The sequence below is a fragment of the Vombatus ursinus genome, unplaced genomic scaffold (genome assembly GCF_900497805.2).
Source record: "Vombatus ursinus unplaced genomic scaffold, bare-nosed wombat genome assembly UNPS02014945.1, whole genome shotgun sequence".
NCBI lineage: Eukaryota > Metazoa > Chordata > Mammalia > Diprotodontia > Vombatidae > Vombatus > Vombatus ursinus.
In genome coordinates, this window is record NW_020954723.1 from 5,081,813 (window position 1) to 5,096,574 (window position 14,762).

The 14,762-nt window shown below is 37.3% G+C and overlaps 1 protein-coding gene across 1 annotated transcript in view; it reads left to right on the forward strand.

Annotated features, from left to right (window-relative positions):
• NRDE2 (NRDE-2, necessary for RNA interference, domain containing) overlaps positions 1-14,762 on the forward strand; it is a 65,082-nt gene that overhangs the window by 39,270 nt on the left and 11,050 nt on the right. Inside the window, exons 8-10 of the mRNA XM_027844961.1 lie at positions 6,365-6,485; positions 9,237-9,412; positions 13,322-13,708. Coding sequence (XP_027700762.1) covers positions 6,365-6,485; positions 9,237-9,412; positions 13,322-13,708 — 684 coding nt within the window. The remainder of the gene's footprint in view (positions 1-6,364; positions 6,486-9,236; positions 9,413-13,321; positions 13,709-14,762) is intronic.

Below are 14,762 nucleotides of genomic sequence, written 5' to 3' on the forward strand. Positions count from 1 at the left end.
TTAACACCCTAGTAGTATAGTATTTTTTTTTTTTTTTGGCAAGGCAATGGGGTGAAGTGACTTGCTCACGGTCACACAGTTAGTAAGTGTCAAGTGTCTGAGGCCAGATTTGAATTCAGGTCTTCCTGAATCCAGGACTGGTGCTCTATCCATTGTGCCATCTAGCTGTCACCAGGAGAATAGTATTTCACTTAGCTGTGTCTCTACCTAAACCAGTCCACATTTCTCCGTTTCACCCACAAGAAAATCAAGAGAGTCTTTCAGAGAAATCCTTTTTCAAAATAATATGCTATATCTAAACATTTCCTTGGCTATCAGTCTAGTAATCCCATGTAAAAAATGGAGTAAGGTTAGGCTTATTGCTGAAGAACCTGTGTTAGTTCCTTGTGATCATTACATTTCTTCCTAAATATTTATAAACCATTGTGAGTATATTTTAAGATACTGCCAGTAATCTTTGCCAAATTCACTTGTATGTAGTTTCAGGAGTTTACCTTTTTCGCCTTTTTGAAAATTAGGCCAGAATTTCCCATCTCTGCAGAGTCTTTTATCATATATTCTGTTCCCCATGGTTTTTCAAAAGTGATTGACAGAGGTTCCATGATATTTAAGTTCCATGGGATGTAATTTTTTTCGGAGCTTGGAAATTCAAATTCTCTTAAAGCAGCTTGCAGTCTACACATTTGTCTTAGGTTCAGATTTCCCCCTAACTGTTTCTTCTGCACTTTCCAATTTAAGATCTTTCTCTTGATAAAGAAGACACTAAAAAAGGAGAAATTGAGTAGTCTGCTTTCCCTCTGTCATTTATTAACATTACATTACTACCCTTTCCAAACTGTTAGCATAACCTTGTTCTGCTATGAAAATACCTGACAGCCTTTTTTAAAAATTTTATTTATTTATTTTTAGTTTTCAACATTCACTTCCACAATATTTTGAGTTCCAAATTTTCAATCTATTTTTTTATTTTTAGGCAATTGGGGTTAAGTGACTTGCCTAGCGTCACACAGCTAGTGAGTGTCAAGTGTTTGGTCTGAGGCTGGATTTGAACTCAGGTCCACCTGACTTCAGGGCCGGTCCTCTATCCACTGTGCCACCTAGCTGCCCCCCTCCCTTCTATCTTTGCCACCCCTTCTCTTGTCCCCTTCCCCTTCAATTTTCCTGTAGGGCAGGATAGATTTCTATACCCCATTGCCTGTATATTTTATTTCCTAGTTGCATTTGAAAACAGTTTGTTTTTTTTAACATTTGTTTTTAAAACTTTGGGTTCCAAATTTTCTCCCTTTCTCCCTCCCCACCTGTCCTCATTGAGAAGGCAAGCAGTTTGTTACAGGTTATACATATGTACTGACAGCCTTTTTAAAAAGCTTTATTGATGTGTTTTGTTTCTACGTTATAAACATTTACAGATTATGCCACATGCCACATCTGTAACTCCCCCTCAGCCTCTCTATTTTTTAAAGTTTTTTTTTTTAAGTTAACCAAGCAAGGGTTCGAAGTAATTGCGAAAGATAAATAGATACCTTTGATTAAACTGAAGAGCTTCTGCACAAACAAAATTAATGCATATAGGATAAGAAGAGTTGAATGAGGAAAAAAATAGAGAGATTGAGAAGTGGAACAAATTAAGTACTCATCATACAGAAGCAAGTTTGAAGCCCAGGAGGGGTTCATATTTCATCCTGGAGGCAATAAGAAACCACTGAAGTCGGTTGAATAGGGGAGTCATGTTGTCACATCTCTGCTTAAGGAAAATTACTTTGGTACCAGTGGATAGAATGGACAGGATTGGTGAGAGACTTGAGGTAGGTAGACAGTTAGGCTGTTGCAGTAATCTAGGCAAGAAGTAATGAGGTAGTAGCTGAATAGCTTTGTAAGTAAAGAGGAGTCAAATATGAGAGATGTCTGATTAGATATGTGGAATGAGAGAGTGAGGCATTCAGGATATTACTGAGATTATAAACCTGAGACACTGGAAAGATAGTGGTGATTTAACAGAAACAGGAAAATATGGAAGACGGGAGGATTTAGGGGGAAAGATAATGAATTCAGCTTTAGTTATATTGAATTGAAGATATACTTGGAACATCTAGTTTGAAATATCCCATAAATAATTGGTGATGTTGGAGTGAAGCTCAGGGTAGAGACACTGGCTGGATATATAGATCTGAGAGTCGCCTGCATATAAGAAGAGTGCTCAGGGCTGCTTTTTTTTTTTAATCTCCACAGACACAAGAATTTTTTATTCTCTGTATTTATCAGTATTTTAGGAATACCTGTTCATTAGTTGGGAAATTGATAATAGATAAGATGTCTACAAAAAAAGAAGAGTCCAGAAAGCACCTTAGTTAGCAAACATCTGACTTGCTTGCAGTGACATGGCTAGCCAAGGCAATAGCAGGTTGAAATATAAACTTGTTTGTAAAATTTTATTAAGAAGGTTGATTGACACTTGTGAGTAGTATTATCTCATAAAGCAGAGAGATGTACTAGAGGTTAAAATAATTGAAAGTTTGGAAGGTTTGGGATCAAGCAAAATAATCCCAAGGGCATTTAAGCATGAAAATGGAAGGAGAATAGAATAAAAATGGAAAAGATTTGTAAAAATCATCAAAACAAACTTTTTTTCAGTAAGAACAGTGGAGCTGTCATGTTTAGACCATCACAGTCCCAGATGTGTTTATAGACGGGATAAAAAAGGCACTAAAAAACAATAAGGCAGTTGGGTTGAACCAAGTGCATATAATAGAGATCTGAGCTGGAGAAGATGCAGTTGTGGGGTTAGGGAGGGATCAATATTTTAAAAAAAAAAAAGAAAAAAAAGTGTCTGAAAGACGAGAAGATACCAAAGGTGTAGAAAAAAATCTCAAACCTTATGTAAGTGCCAAACAATGATTACTGAAAGAACATCAGTAACCAATAATCTATATGCCTTCTCTCCTGTATATACAAAATGTTTATGTGAGTCACTTATTTGTGTGGACATTCTTGATAAGGGAACAAGCAGACTTTTAGAACTGTTAGTTAACAGTGGACCATAGTTTCACCATTTCATAATTGATGGAAAGAGAGATTATATGATTCCATTGTACTTGTTTATTGATTTTGAAAAAAACAATTTAGTAGAGGGAAGTGCTTGACAAAATATTTCCCATCACATATCATAATCCTTTAAGAGTCCTGGAGAGATGTAAAAAGAAATGAACTGTTCAACCACCCTCTGGTTATAGACACCAGGCACCAGGGATGAGACAGGGAAATAGACGCTTGCTAAAGTGTGACAGAGGAGATATAGCGTAGATCCGAAGTTGAGAAATTCCTTGCGGATGGTGAGGTCCTCCATATACTGTTGTTTGCAGATGACGTTATGCTTGATTGCATCAATCTTCAAACACTATAGAGCCTTCTGAAAGAGATCCATAGTCACTCAAATGGAGTTTGGCCTGACCATTCACTTGGGAAAGACCATGTACATAAAGAATGATAAGAACTTGAATTTGGATGGACAGCCCACAGAACTTGTCCAATATGTAGATCTGACTCAGACAGTATAGCGGGACAGTGAGTTCAGAGTTAAACAGGACTAGGAGAGTGGCTGTATTGCCATCAGTAAATTATAAAGCTCCTTTAATGATCCCACACGTAAGCAAGGGCCCATCCTTTTAATACCAGCATTCTACCAGTGTTTGTGTAAGGAGGTGATCCATGACATACAAGTCTCTGAAGGAGTAAACATCAAGAGGGGCATGATGAATGTGATCAGGCAGCCGCAAATACCTAGTGAGGAACTTCAGAGAAGAATCATATGAGAGGAAGAGAAGATGGGCTGGTCATGGCAAGGACAAGGGATGACAGGTGGACAGCCAGATTGTTCCACTGGTACTTTTGCAATGTCAAGAGAAAGCAAAGGAGGCTTCCACCATGTTGAGTGAATTGCTTGCAGGGAAGTCATTGAAGGCTAGAGTCACACAAGATTGGTAGGGATGGATGGGTAGCTAGGTGGTGTAGTAAATAGAGTGTTGAACTTAAGAGTCAAGAAGACCTGAATTTGAATCCTGTAAAGTCAGCAAACTTCTCTCTTCCTTGGTTTCCTCATCTGTAAAATGGGGATAATAATAACACCTACTTCACAGGTTTGTTGTGAGGATTAAATGAGAGAACATATGTAAAACACTTTACAAACTTTAAAGTGCTGTAGAAATGCTAACTACTAGTGGAAGAAACTTCCAGATCACTGAGCTCACAGCTCATCTGAGGGTCCCTGTTAGTTATGGGACCACAAAGATGAGGTCTGCTATAGAAAATTGTGAAAGTCTGCCTCTTCCCATGTGCTATTCTGTGTGTACTAAGAGCACTGTCAAGAAGATTTTATAGAAATGAGACAGCAGACGTATAGGTCAATAGTTCTGATATTTTTTCTTTTTTTAAATAAAAGCACTGTTCATGATCTTTTACGTTCTTTTGCGGTCTATTTCTTTGAGAGTACTTGAAAAGCAATCCCTGAATTCCTTTAATATTGTGTTAAATCCAGCATGGGGTAACCTCAGCAAAAGTCCTACTCAGATGTCTCTTCGTGGTGTCATGGTGACGTAGAGTTCCCAGAAGATATACCAATGAAATTCAAACTCTGTTAGGTTCCTCCAGATTGGAAAGGCTTTGACTAGAGGCCTAGTAGGAGACTTTGATCCTGTTGTCTGAGAATAAGGTTAGCTAAGTATGAAAGGCCTCATTACCAGAAGGTTGGCTGTCAGGGAATAAATTTTGGGAGCCATAGTAACCCATGAAATGGACAAAAATGCAAAATGGCCCTTAGTCCTCTGGGACTCTCTTCTGCTTCTATAGCAGTGGTAGCCAAATGGAGGAAAAGAGTGCAGAGGATGCCAGGAATCACACTGATTTTAGGCCACTTACGAAAATTAGCTTAGGCATTGCAGCATATGGTCTTTGTACAATGAGGAGTCTGATGACACGTTACTGGAGGAATTGTAACCACGTTACTTTTTGTATTTATTTTGCTTTTTCTTTCTCCTTTTGACAGTACCTTCCTCTATTATTATAAGGATACAGAGTGCAGTACTGAAATCTAATTTCAAGGGCAGATAATCCTCACAGCTCCTTTCTTACCAAAAGTGGAATCCATTTCAGAATACAGTACTAGCATTGACCCATTTATCTTGGCCTGCCCATAATGTGACTATGCTATTTTGAAAATATACAGGATTTTTCAGGATTCATGTTGTGTGATTTTTTTTCTCTCAATTCCTATCTTGTACACAGCTCACAGCCTGCTTATTCATATGATATCTTTATTATTATTAATTAAAGAGCACGAAATCATATTAATGTTGTTATTGTATTCATAATTATAAATATTTCAGTAGATGTGCAATCTCATCAGTGTGGTTACTCTAGTAATGCAGATCACTAGCCCATCTATGCCTGCTCATCCTGGGTGATTCTTTTTGTTCATTCCCTATAATAGCTTCTCCATCAAAGATGTATCAACCTACCACTTCCTCTGGGTCTTTTAAAAACAACAACAACAACAACAACAACATTGAGTGGGCGGCAGGATAGCACTCAGGCTCTCTTTCAGTCATCCTTTGTCCTTGTTACATGACCTGTTCATCCTCATTGTCTGATCATATATTTCCTAAATGGTATCTTTTATGCCACACATTAATTGTCACTAATATCCTACAGCTCCTTTACACCCGTCATGTATCTCTTTTGGGTCTTTTGGGTCATCTGTGCTTCCAGTGCCAAGACTTCATAAGATATAGAGCCAGGCTTTTAGAAGTCTTTTTCCTTTTGGCATGTGTAATGATAATTCACATTTCTGTAGTGCTTCAAGGCTTACAAAGTACTTTCCCAGAACCATCCTGTGAGGTATAAATGGTGTATTATCCCTATTTTTCATATAGCAAAACTGAAGCTTAGAGAGATAGAGTGACTAGTGCAATCATATAGCTAGTAAATGTTAGAGCCATTGTTTCCTAATACCAAGTCTAATGCTTTTTCGACCACACTAATAATTCTCCAAGTGCTTTCTCTGCAACAACCCTTTTGAACTAGGTAGTACCATCAGCAGTGTTACCATCATCATTGTCATTTTCCTCCTTAGGCTCCTTGAATTTAAATTATTTTTCTATGCTTTTCTAATTTTAAGTCCAGTGCTGCTGCTATTATGTTCCATGTGATAAATCTCCTCCAGGAGATGAATATTTTTATTCTCATTTCAAAATAGGAAGTTCATCCTCGCCCAGGGTTTGTAGTACCTAGCCAGCAGCTCTGTCTTTCCACATGTCCTTCACACAGTGACTACTCATTTCTATATTTTAGTCATTTTTCTTCATCCTAACAGGTGGAATTCTTTGAGCCCTTTTGGGATAGTGGAGAACCTCGGGTTGGAGAAAAGGGAGCAAGAGGCTGGCGAGCCTGGATGCACCAGCAAGAAAGGGGTGGCTGGGTCGTTGTTAAGCCTGGTAAGCTATTTAAATGCTCTTATGTGTTTTTCAACCTTGGAATTTTTGTATTATTCTCTGTTTGCCTGTATAGGCTTTTGTTTATTGGTAGACGGGAACACTCCACAAATAATCTGAATGTCAAAACCACATTAAAGCCGTTTGTCATGATGGAATGTGTCTCTGGTTTTTTTCATTCCTTCATAAGTTAGAAGCTATAAAGTCATCAACTGTACTTTCTTCCAGTAGGTTACACACTTGAGGGTTTCACTTTCTTTCCAATTGAAGTTATTTTAATTTTTCTTTTTTATAAATTGCTCCTGCAAAAGGTATAATCCTATTCCTAACTTTTTTCTTCTATTTTTAGTGTGCATTTAAGTCAGTCTTTTTTGTTCTCTTTGCAGCTCACAGGCTGACAGATTATTTAAAAATATTTGTCTTTTTTAGGAATATTATAAAAATAATTACTAACTGACATTTATGTAACATTCATTCTGGAAGATCCCAGGATTATTTACACTCTTGTGTATTTTGGGATAGTTAGCATGATGGAGTGAAAAAAACATTGTTAGCATTAGAAGACATGGATCTTCCATATTAGAAGAAAAGTGACTCTTCTGCCACTATCAGCTAGGTGACCTTGTACAAGTCACTTACTTTCATTGACTCACTTTTCCTAATCCGTAAAGTGTAGATAATAATAGTTGTACAGTCTGCCTCATAAGCGAAGTGAAGAAAGTGCTTTTAAAGTTGTGAAACATGATATAAATTTGAGCCATTATTATTGCTTTATCCATTGAAATACTGACATAACTTAAATGATAATGTGGTAATTACTTAAAAGATAGCCAGCCGTACTCTATACAGGCTTTTGATAAGAAATGAGGAAAGCTTATAGAACAATAGGTATAATAGATCTGCAAAGGGATCTTAGAGGACATTTAATGCAAACTTTATTTTACAGATGAGAAAACTGAGGCCATGACAGTTTTAAGAAATTTGCCTAAGATCACACAGCTAATAAGTGGCAAGGCCAGATTTTGAACCCTGGTCCACTGTATTGTTCTTATTTCCATTGGAAAATACTAATAAATTCAGAGAGAAAGGTGATGTTTCTGCCTCAGAGAAGGAGTTGTGGGTTTAGAATATGTCCTGAAGAGGCCAAATAGTTCTTCATAGAACTTTGCCTTTGTGATTAGTGGTATCTCTTTGGAGTAATGTAGTGCACAGTGATTTAGGCATTCTTTGAGAATTTGAAAAAAAAAGAAAAAGAAAAAGGAAGAAAAACCAAGTTCTTCCGCTCTCAGGGATATGCTCACCAACGTATCATTTAGACATGTAATAATTTATATCAACAAAACTAGAATTTGCTAATTTATATTTCAGTGTAAAATATAAAAACCTAATTCATGTAATACTACATGGAGTGTACAAATGAAAGACGATACTTCTAGTTATCTAAGCATTCAGTTTCTCTGAATGAATGAATCAGGATTATTCAGCATTTTATAGTCTTGGTTTTTTTAAGTAGCTAGCTTCTTTTGAAATCTTGTCACATATTTTATATCTGCTGAACAGTTCTAAGGTAGGAAAAAATGTAAAACATACATCTTCACAGTAATAACTAGAGAATGTTTTTCAAAATTACCAAGTTGACCACATTTCTTGTGAAAACTATCCAAATGTATTTGGTCACAAATAGTCACACACAAAGTTAGTCTTTTCAGAAAGATTACTGCAGTTGCAGAAGTACTGGTTTTAGACTGAATCAGAGAAAGAAGCATGCTACCAGTCACACCACCTACAGTAAATGCTTCTTACTGCCATCACTGATGAGAAGCTTCCGTCTAAGCTTAGTCGGCCCTCTTTGCTCAGTTTGTAACGACTAATAGTTTTGGTCTGGAAATTCAGCAGTATGTGAAGAAAAGTTTTACCTTGAAAATTCCTTTGTTTCTGGGAAACTAGAAAGTAGTAATTTTTTCCAAGCATTGTTGTCCCTCCGGAGGAGGGGATGACATTCACTAGGCAACCTTTTTGTCACATGTTCTGGCATAATTTTTTCTTTGCCCTTTTTCTTTGTCTCCTATCTTTTTCTTTTGGATCTTAACTGTTTTTAAATCTGGTTTTGGCTAGTTAAAAACATCAGTGTTGCCTTTAAATAAACTCCTTGCCTTTGTTCTTCTATTGAGTGGATTTTTTGAACTTCATGTCACTTATTTAAATTCTTTAGCTAATAATAAATTCGTGTCTCAATTAAGAAACTAGGTCTCAGGTCCATTTGCCTCTGGCCTGACAGTCCTATAGACTGGTTCAAAGGAATGTTTTATTTGTAGAGTTTCATTCCCTATATTATAATTTGGGAAACAAAGTAAAGTGAATGTTGTGAATTAGCTGCCTGATTTTCAGCAAGTTCCAGTAAGTATAGCTCAGTATCATTTCTAAGGTCACAGTCGGTATTGCCCTTGGCCAGGAATTCCAATTGCTTTTTAAAAATACAAGTCAGTACTAAAAGTTGAAGTTGTATTCTAGGGTCTTTATCACTCTAGCTCTGAATATGTTAAAGATTATCTTATCGCAAGCAAGCACTGGATCTTCTTGTTCTCCATGAGATATGAAAATGAGAAAATATACACATGTGTGATATATGTATATAATATATACCACATGTTGATATATGTGTATATAATATATACACAAACCACAGATTAATATTGGGCTTTTTGTTAGTATTTACCTGTGATTGGTAATTCTGTATGTTTAATTTCTGGCTAGATGAGGATGAAGATGAACCAGAGGAAGACGACCAAGAAATAAAGAATAAAACCCTTCCCAAATGGCAGATCTGGCTCAGTGTTGAGCATTCCCGTGAACAAAGGCATTGGCTGCCCTGGCGCCCTGACAAAACAAAAAAACAGACTGACGATGATTGTGATGACCCAGAGAGACAGGTAAACACCCTTGCCAAAGATGGCAGGGATTTGTTTCTTTCCCTGATTTCTGGTTTCCATCCATTTTTAATTATGGAAGACAAAAGCTCCAGGCTGATTCACAAACTCTTTCTGAGGGGTGAATTGGTCGCGAGGGAACCAGCTTCTTCCTGTTCAATGATGCGGAGCCTGTATTCACTGATTCATAAGTGCCCATCTCACTTGAACTGTGGGTATCTGGGGTAAGATGTCACTGGCCATTGGTAACAGAGGGTGACTCAGTCTGATAAACTTCCGCTTCTTGAAAGATGAGGTTGTCTTCTAGGTCGTTGTTTGTGTTCCATGTGAAAATTAGGGATAAGACAGGGGAGAGGAGAACAGTCATTGTAAACAGGCCTTCCAGCCTCCTGTCAGAGCTACGGTTTTGATCATCATCTTCACTGCCAACACTACCAGAAACAGAAAGAGAATAACCCTGGGACAGTTTTCAGTCTTCTGGTTTCTTTCTTAAAGGGATTAGCCATTTTATTACTAATATTAGGTACACTCCTATCCTGAGGCCTCATTGTAACACGGGGGCCACACTTGGGTATATGAAGACTTTTCTAGTGGAAGGCAAGCTCTGGTGATGGTGTGTGTGTTGGAGGACCAGCCTAGCTCAGTTCTGGCCACAAGATAATGAATTTTCCAGCCACACCGGCTCTTGATATAAATCACAAAGGAGTTGCTGCCTGCATTAGTAGAGAAAGTACCTATAATAATGAAGTTATGAATCACTGAAGGACAGAAATATTTTAAAGTAATATTTTATTTTTTCCTCAGTTACATGCAAAGACAATTTTAAATAATCATTTGAAAAAATGTTTGAGTTTCAAGTTTTCTTTCTCCCTCCCTCACCTCTCCCCTCCCTGAGACAGTAGGTTTGTTACAGGTTATACATGTGCAATCATGCAAAACATATTACCATATTAGTCATGCTGTGAAAGAACACAGAGACCCAAAGGGAAAAAAAAACATGAAAAAAATACAGATATTGAAAAATACTATGCTTCAATCTGCATTCAGTTCTTTCTCTGGTGATGGATAGCATTTTTCATCATGAGTCCTTTGGAATTGTCTTGGATTGTTGTATTGCTGAGAAGAGCTAAGTCATTCACAGTTGATCATTGTACAATGTTGCTGTTACTGTGTACAGTGATCTCCTGGTTCTGCTCACTTCACTTTGCATCAGTTCATGTAAGTCTTTCCAAGTTTGGACAGAAATATTATTGAACCCATCTTTAAATTTTGCCTCTAATTAGATGAATTTTTTTAAAAAAAAACTGCTGAAGAGATATTGATAAGTTTTACATATACAAGATTTGCAAACATCAGTGATTATCAATAAAATATTCATTAGTGAATTTGAAGATGGTTGACCCATCAGGGAGAGTCCATCATGGAGCTGTCCAAGGCCCTCTTTTTAACCTTGTCAGTAGTGGCCCTGTGACTGTGCATATACCCCTGTGGAGGGAGTGGTCGTGGGGAGAGTAGTGCTGTCACTTCTTTCTTCCCTAGCCTTCTCTCCCCATCTCATATGGCCAGGGTCCCATCACAAAGAAGACATTATTATTAAAATTTGTGTGTCCCTGTGGGTGGTGGGGGTTAGGATGGGATTGAGGGGCATGTTGGGTGGCTTTAAAACAGCATAAAAAGAGTTAGTAGAGAGTATACAAGGAGGGATGGGTCCACAGTGACACCTAGCCTTTTATTTGTGAAGCAAATATCCACCTGTGTAGGTTTTGAATTGTAATGAAGGAGGGAATTCTATTTTGGTTCCTGGAATTGACCCAGTTTCACAAGACAGCAATTATATTGCCTTGTGTGTGACAAGTTATAGGTAAAGCATGGAAAATTTTCTTAGTCAAGGCTCCCTGTCTTGGTATAGTTAGTTGTATTAATCATTCGGAAAAGTCAGAATAATTTAACTTTTGGTACATCAGTCTAAAGAAGAACTGAGGGATTGCCCATTTTTGCAGCTGTATTTTCAAAACCGTCCTAGGTAATTTCTGTAACTATGTCATAAGTGAGCAGCAACCATGGGTATAAACCATTGTTGGACAAGACAGTACATTGGCCAGGAAGGGCAGCAGTTTTGTCAGGGGAGCTGTGGCTTCAAAGTCAGATGACCCAGTTTCAGGTCTTCACACCACCATTTACACACCATCTGACTGTGACCAAGTCACTAAACCTCGGGCTTCTCATCTGGGGGGCACAGTGGTCAGAGGGTTGGACTTGGTGTCAGTCTGGAGTTCAGATCCTGCTTCAGACATTTAGTAGGTGTGACCCTGGGGAAGTTGCAGCCTGTTTCCTCATTTGTAAAATGGGTATAATAATGGCATCTGCCTCATAGGGTTGTTGTGAGAATCGATTAAGATGATGTATGAAAATCACTTTGCAAACCTTAAAGCATCATATAAGTGCTAGTTATTATTATCTAGAAAATGGGGATGATAATAACGTTATATGTTATGTGTGTCATTATATATATTATTTGGTATATGTGGTATATTTGGTATATATGTTATATATAATATATATGTTATTATTTGCTATAAAGATTAAGTAGGAATCTCCATTATGAAAGTGCTATCTTTGTGTGAGCTGATCATTATTGTACCTGTTGCTGCTGTTGTCATGCTCACTGAGGCCCCTCTGTCCTTGAGATCAAACAGTGCCCAAGGTGAAGGGAAGCTGGTGTATTTCAACAAAGAATTGGAAAATCATGTATCTGAAAAGAATTCTGGAGCAAAGCATGCCCGCTTCTACTTCTTCCCTGTTCCCTCTCTTGGCTTGAGGTAGTCATGACAAACAACTTTTTCGTTTCAAGCCCTCTGGTCAGAAGTCTGTATTATTAATCCAAAAAAGTCTTTTGAATAATTTTTCCAAAGTACATTAGCATTTTTCTGCTTTAACCAGATTGTATTGAAGGTAATTAAGCTTCTGATGTTTGAGAATCCAGCAGGACCTTGGATTCATCAGTTCTCATTGTGTAGGAATTAGATGTAGAAAGTGTGGGAAATATGTATCCTGGGAGTTCCTTTTTTCTAAGAGACTCATGCTTTTCCTTGTCTCATTCTTTTTGAGAAAAGCACAGAGAAAAAGTTTGATTGATATATAATTAGTTGGGTTCTCAGTGACCAAGCTTTTACTTATATTGGCTTTCTTGCTGTTAAAAATCCAAGAATATCTTCCATTCCTGTTTCACTATTTCATCATTTCGCCACCACTCCCAACTCCCCACCCTCCACCCAATCCCATTTAATCAGGATGGCTTATAAGACAATTTGTAGCCACTTGGGAGCTATAGATTTTGAAAATGGTTTTGTTAAATCAATTTTAAGTCTCTGTATTGTCTTACTAAGATCTTGAAATTGTTGTTAGTGTGGTCAATTGGCTATGGATTTTCCTTCTTTTGCTATGTTTGGTTTATTGATTTTTTTAGCCTACTTTTCATTTCCTAGAGTGGTTTTGCCCAGAAACTATAAAACATAAATGTGGTCTATTTTATGATTAAAATGATGCACACAGTTGCCATTTATCTGAATAATTACTGAAACAGCTTTACTGGATTTCAGAACTAATATGACTAGACTTTTATACATACTAGCTAAAGTGCTTTTAAAAACACTGACTTAAACTTATTCACTTCTTTAAAATGCTGATTGTATTGTTTTGCAGATTTTTTTCTCTTTCTCTAGCTTCAGATAGTGACCCTGTGGTCTTTGAATCTTAAAGACAAACCTCACACTTGTCTATGTCTATTTTTATACTTCAGATATTGAATCGTTAGGATGCCCTTATGAAAATAAATGGGAAGTTGATGGGGTTTTTCCACTGAACTGTGAAGTCTTGGATGTTTGACTTTACTAAATTTGTCCTTTTTTTTAGGTGTTATTTGATGATCTAGGGCTGTCTCTCATAAAACTTTCTAGCTCGGATCTGAAATTTCAACTGATTGATTCGTTTCTGCAGTTCTTGGGAGTCCCTTCACGCTATAATCTTCCAGCTCCATGCCTCTATCTTGCCATGGATGAAAATGGTATTTTTGATGATGGGCTTTCTGATGAAAAGCCATTGACTTTTTTCAACCCATCATTTTCCGGGGTTAATTGCATAGGTCACATGGACAAAATGAACAGACAGGGACAGCGGATGGGTCATTGCAAAGAAGGCGAGGAGTTCATACAGAATATATTTCATCTTGTATTGCCCCTGTTTTCAGGGAAAGAAAAATCTCATCTCTGCCTCTCGTGGTTGCAGTATGAAATTGTGAAGGTAATTTGTATTCTTTCTACATTTGTCTAGTACTTTATTCATTTCTGGATAACTTCTATTGTTCGTGTTGGTTATGGTTCTCGGGCTCTCTCTGGGATTACAAAATATAGCATCATGATGGGAGTGCTAGATTTGAAGCCAAGAGACAGTGGTGTTAAATGCCAGCCCTTTACCTTTACTTTACCTTTCGGCCTCAGTCGTCCTGTTCTCCCTCTTCCCTATCCTCTGAAGTATAAGAATAATATCACTAGTACCTACCTACCTCATGAGGTGGTTAAAATCTGATAAGATAGTGCTTATAAAGTGCTTTGTGAACCCTTAAATATTAATTAATTGCCAGCTATTGTTGTTGTTATTGCCTGTCACACTAGTCACCCCCTTAATAATCCTTCAGAACAAATCCTTAAATTGTTCTCCCCATATTTTGTGTGTGTGACTTCATCACTGGGAGAACAATGAATAGGATGAGAGTAGATAGTATGAGGTACTGAAATACAATGAATACTATGTTGGTTGTTTATATTTTAAGATTTCTGTGCTTAGGGAGCAGTTAGCCTTAAGAATTCTGATAAATTTAAGTTTGGATAAAGTTTCTTATTTCCGAACTCTTATTTGGGCATCATATACTCAAAATTGTGATTGACCTACTCTGCCCCCTGCTGGACACATTAAATATTGACTCTTCTTACTTCAAATTCCAGAGGCTACATTTCAGACTATCACTTTAGATTGTATTGTTAAAATAACATTTTTTATAAAATTGGGATAGTAAATGTCTTTGGAGTAAAACAGATCAAGGATCTACAACCATGTGTTTAGAAATTTCAAATAGAAACACTGATGATGTTTTCACTTCTGTGGAATAAGTGTTTTTTGCTGAATTAAACCCATATTACTGCTGAATTAATGACAGTTACCATCAGTTTCTCTTATCCGTAGTCGGAGGAGATGACGTGACAGGTCCGTTTTACCTCGAACTCCATGATCCTGTGATCTCAGGAGTATAATGATAGCATAATAAGACAAATGTAACATAGATTGACTTGTGTTTTCT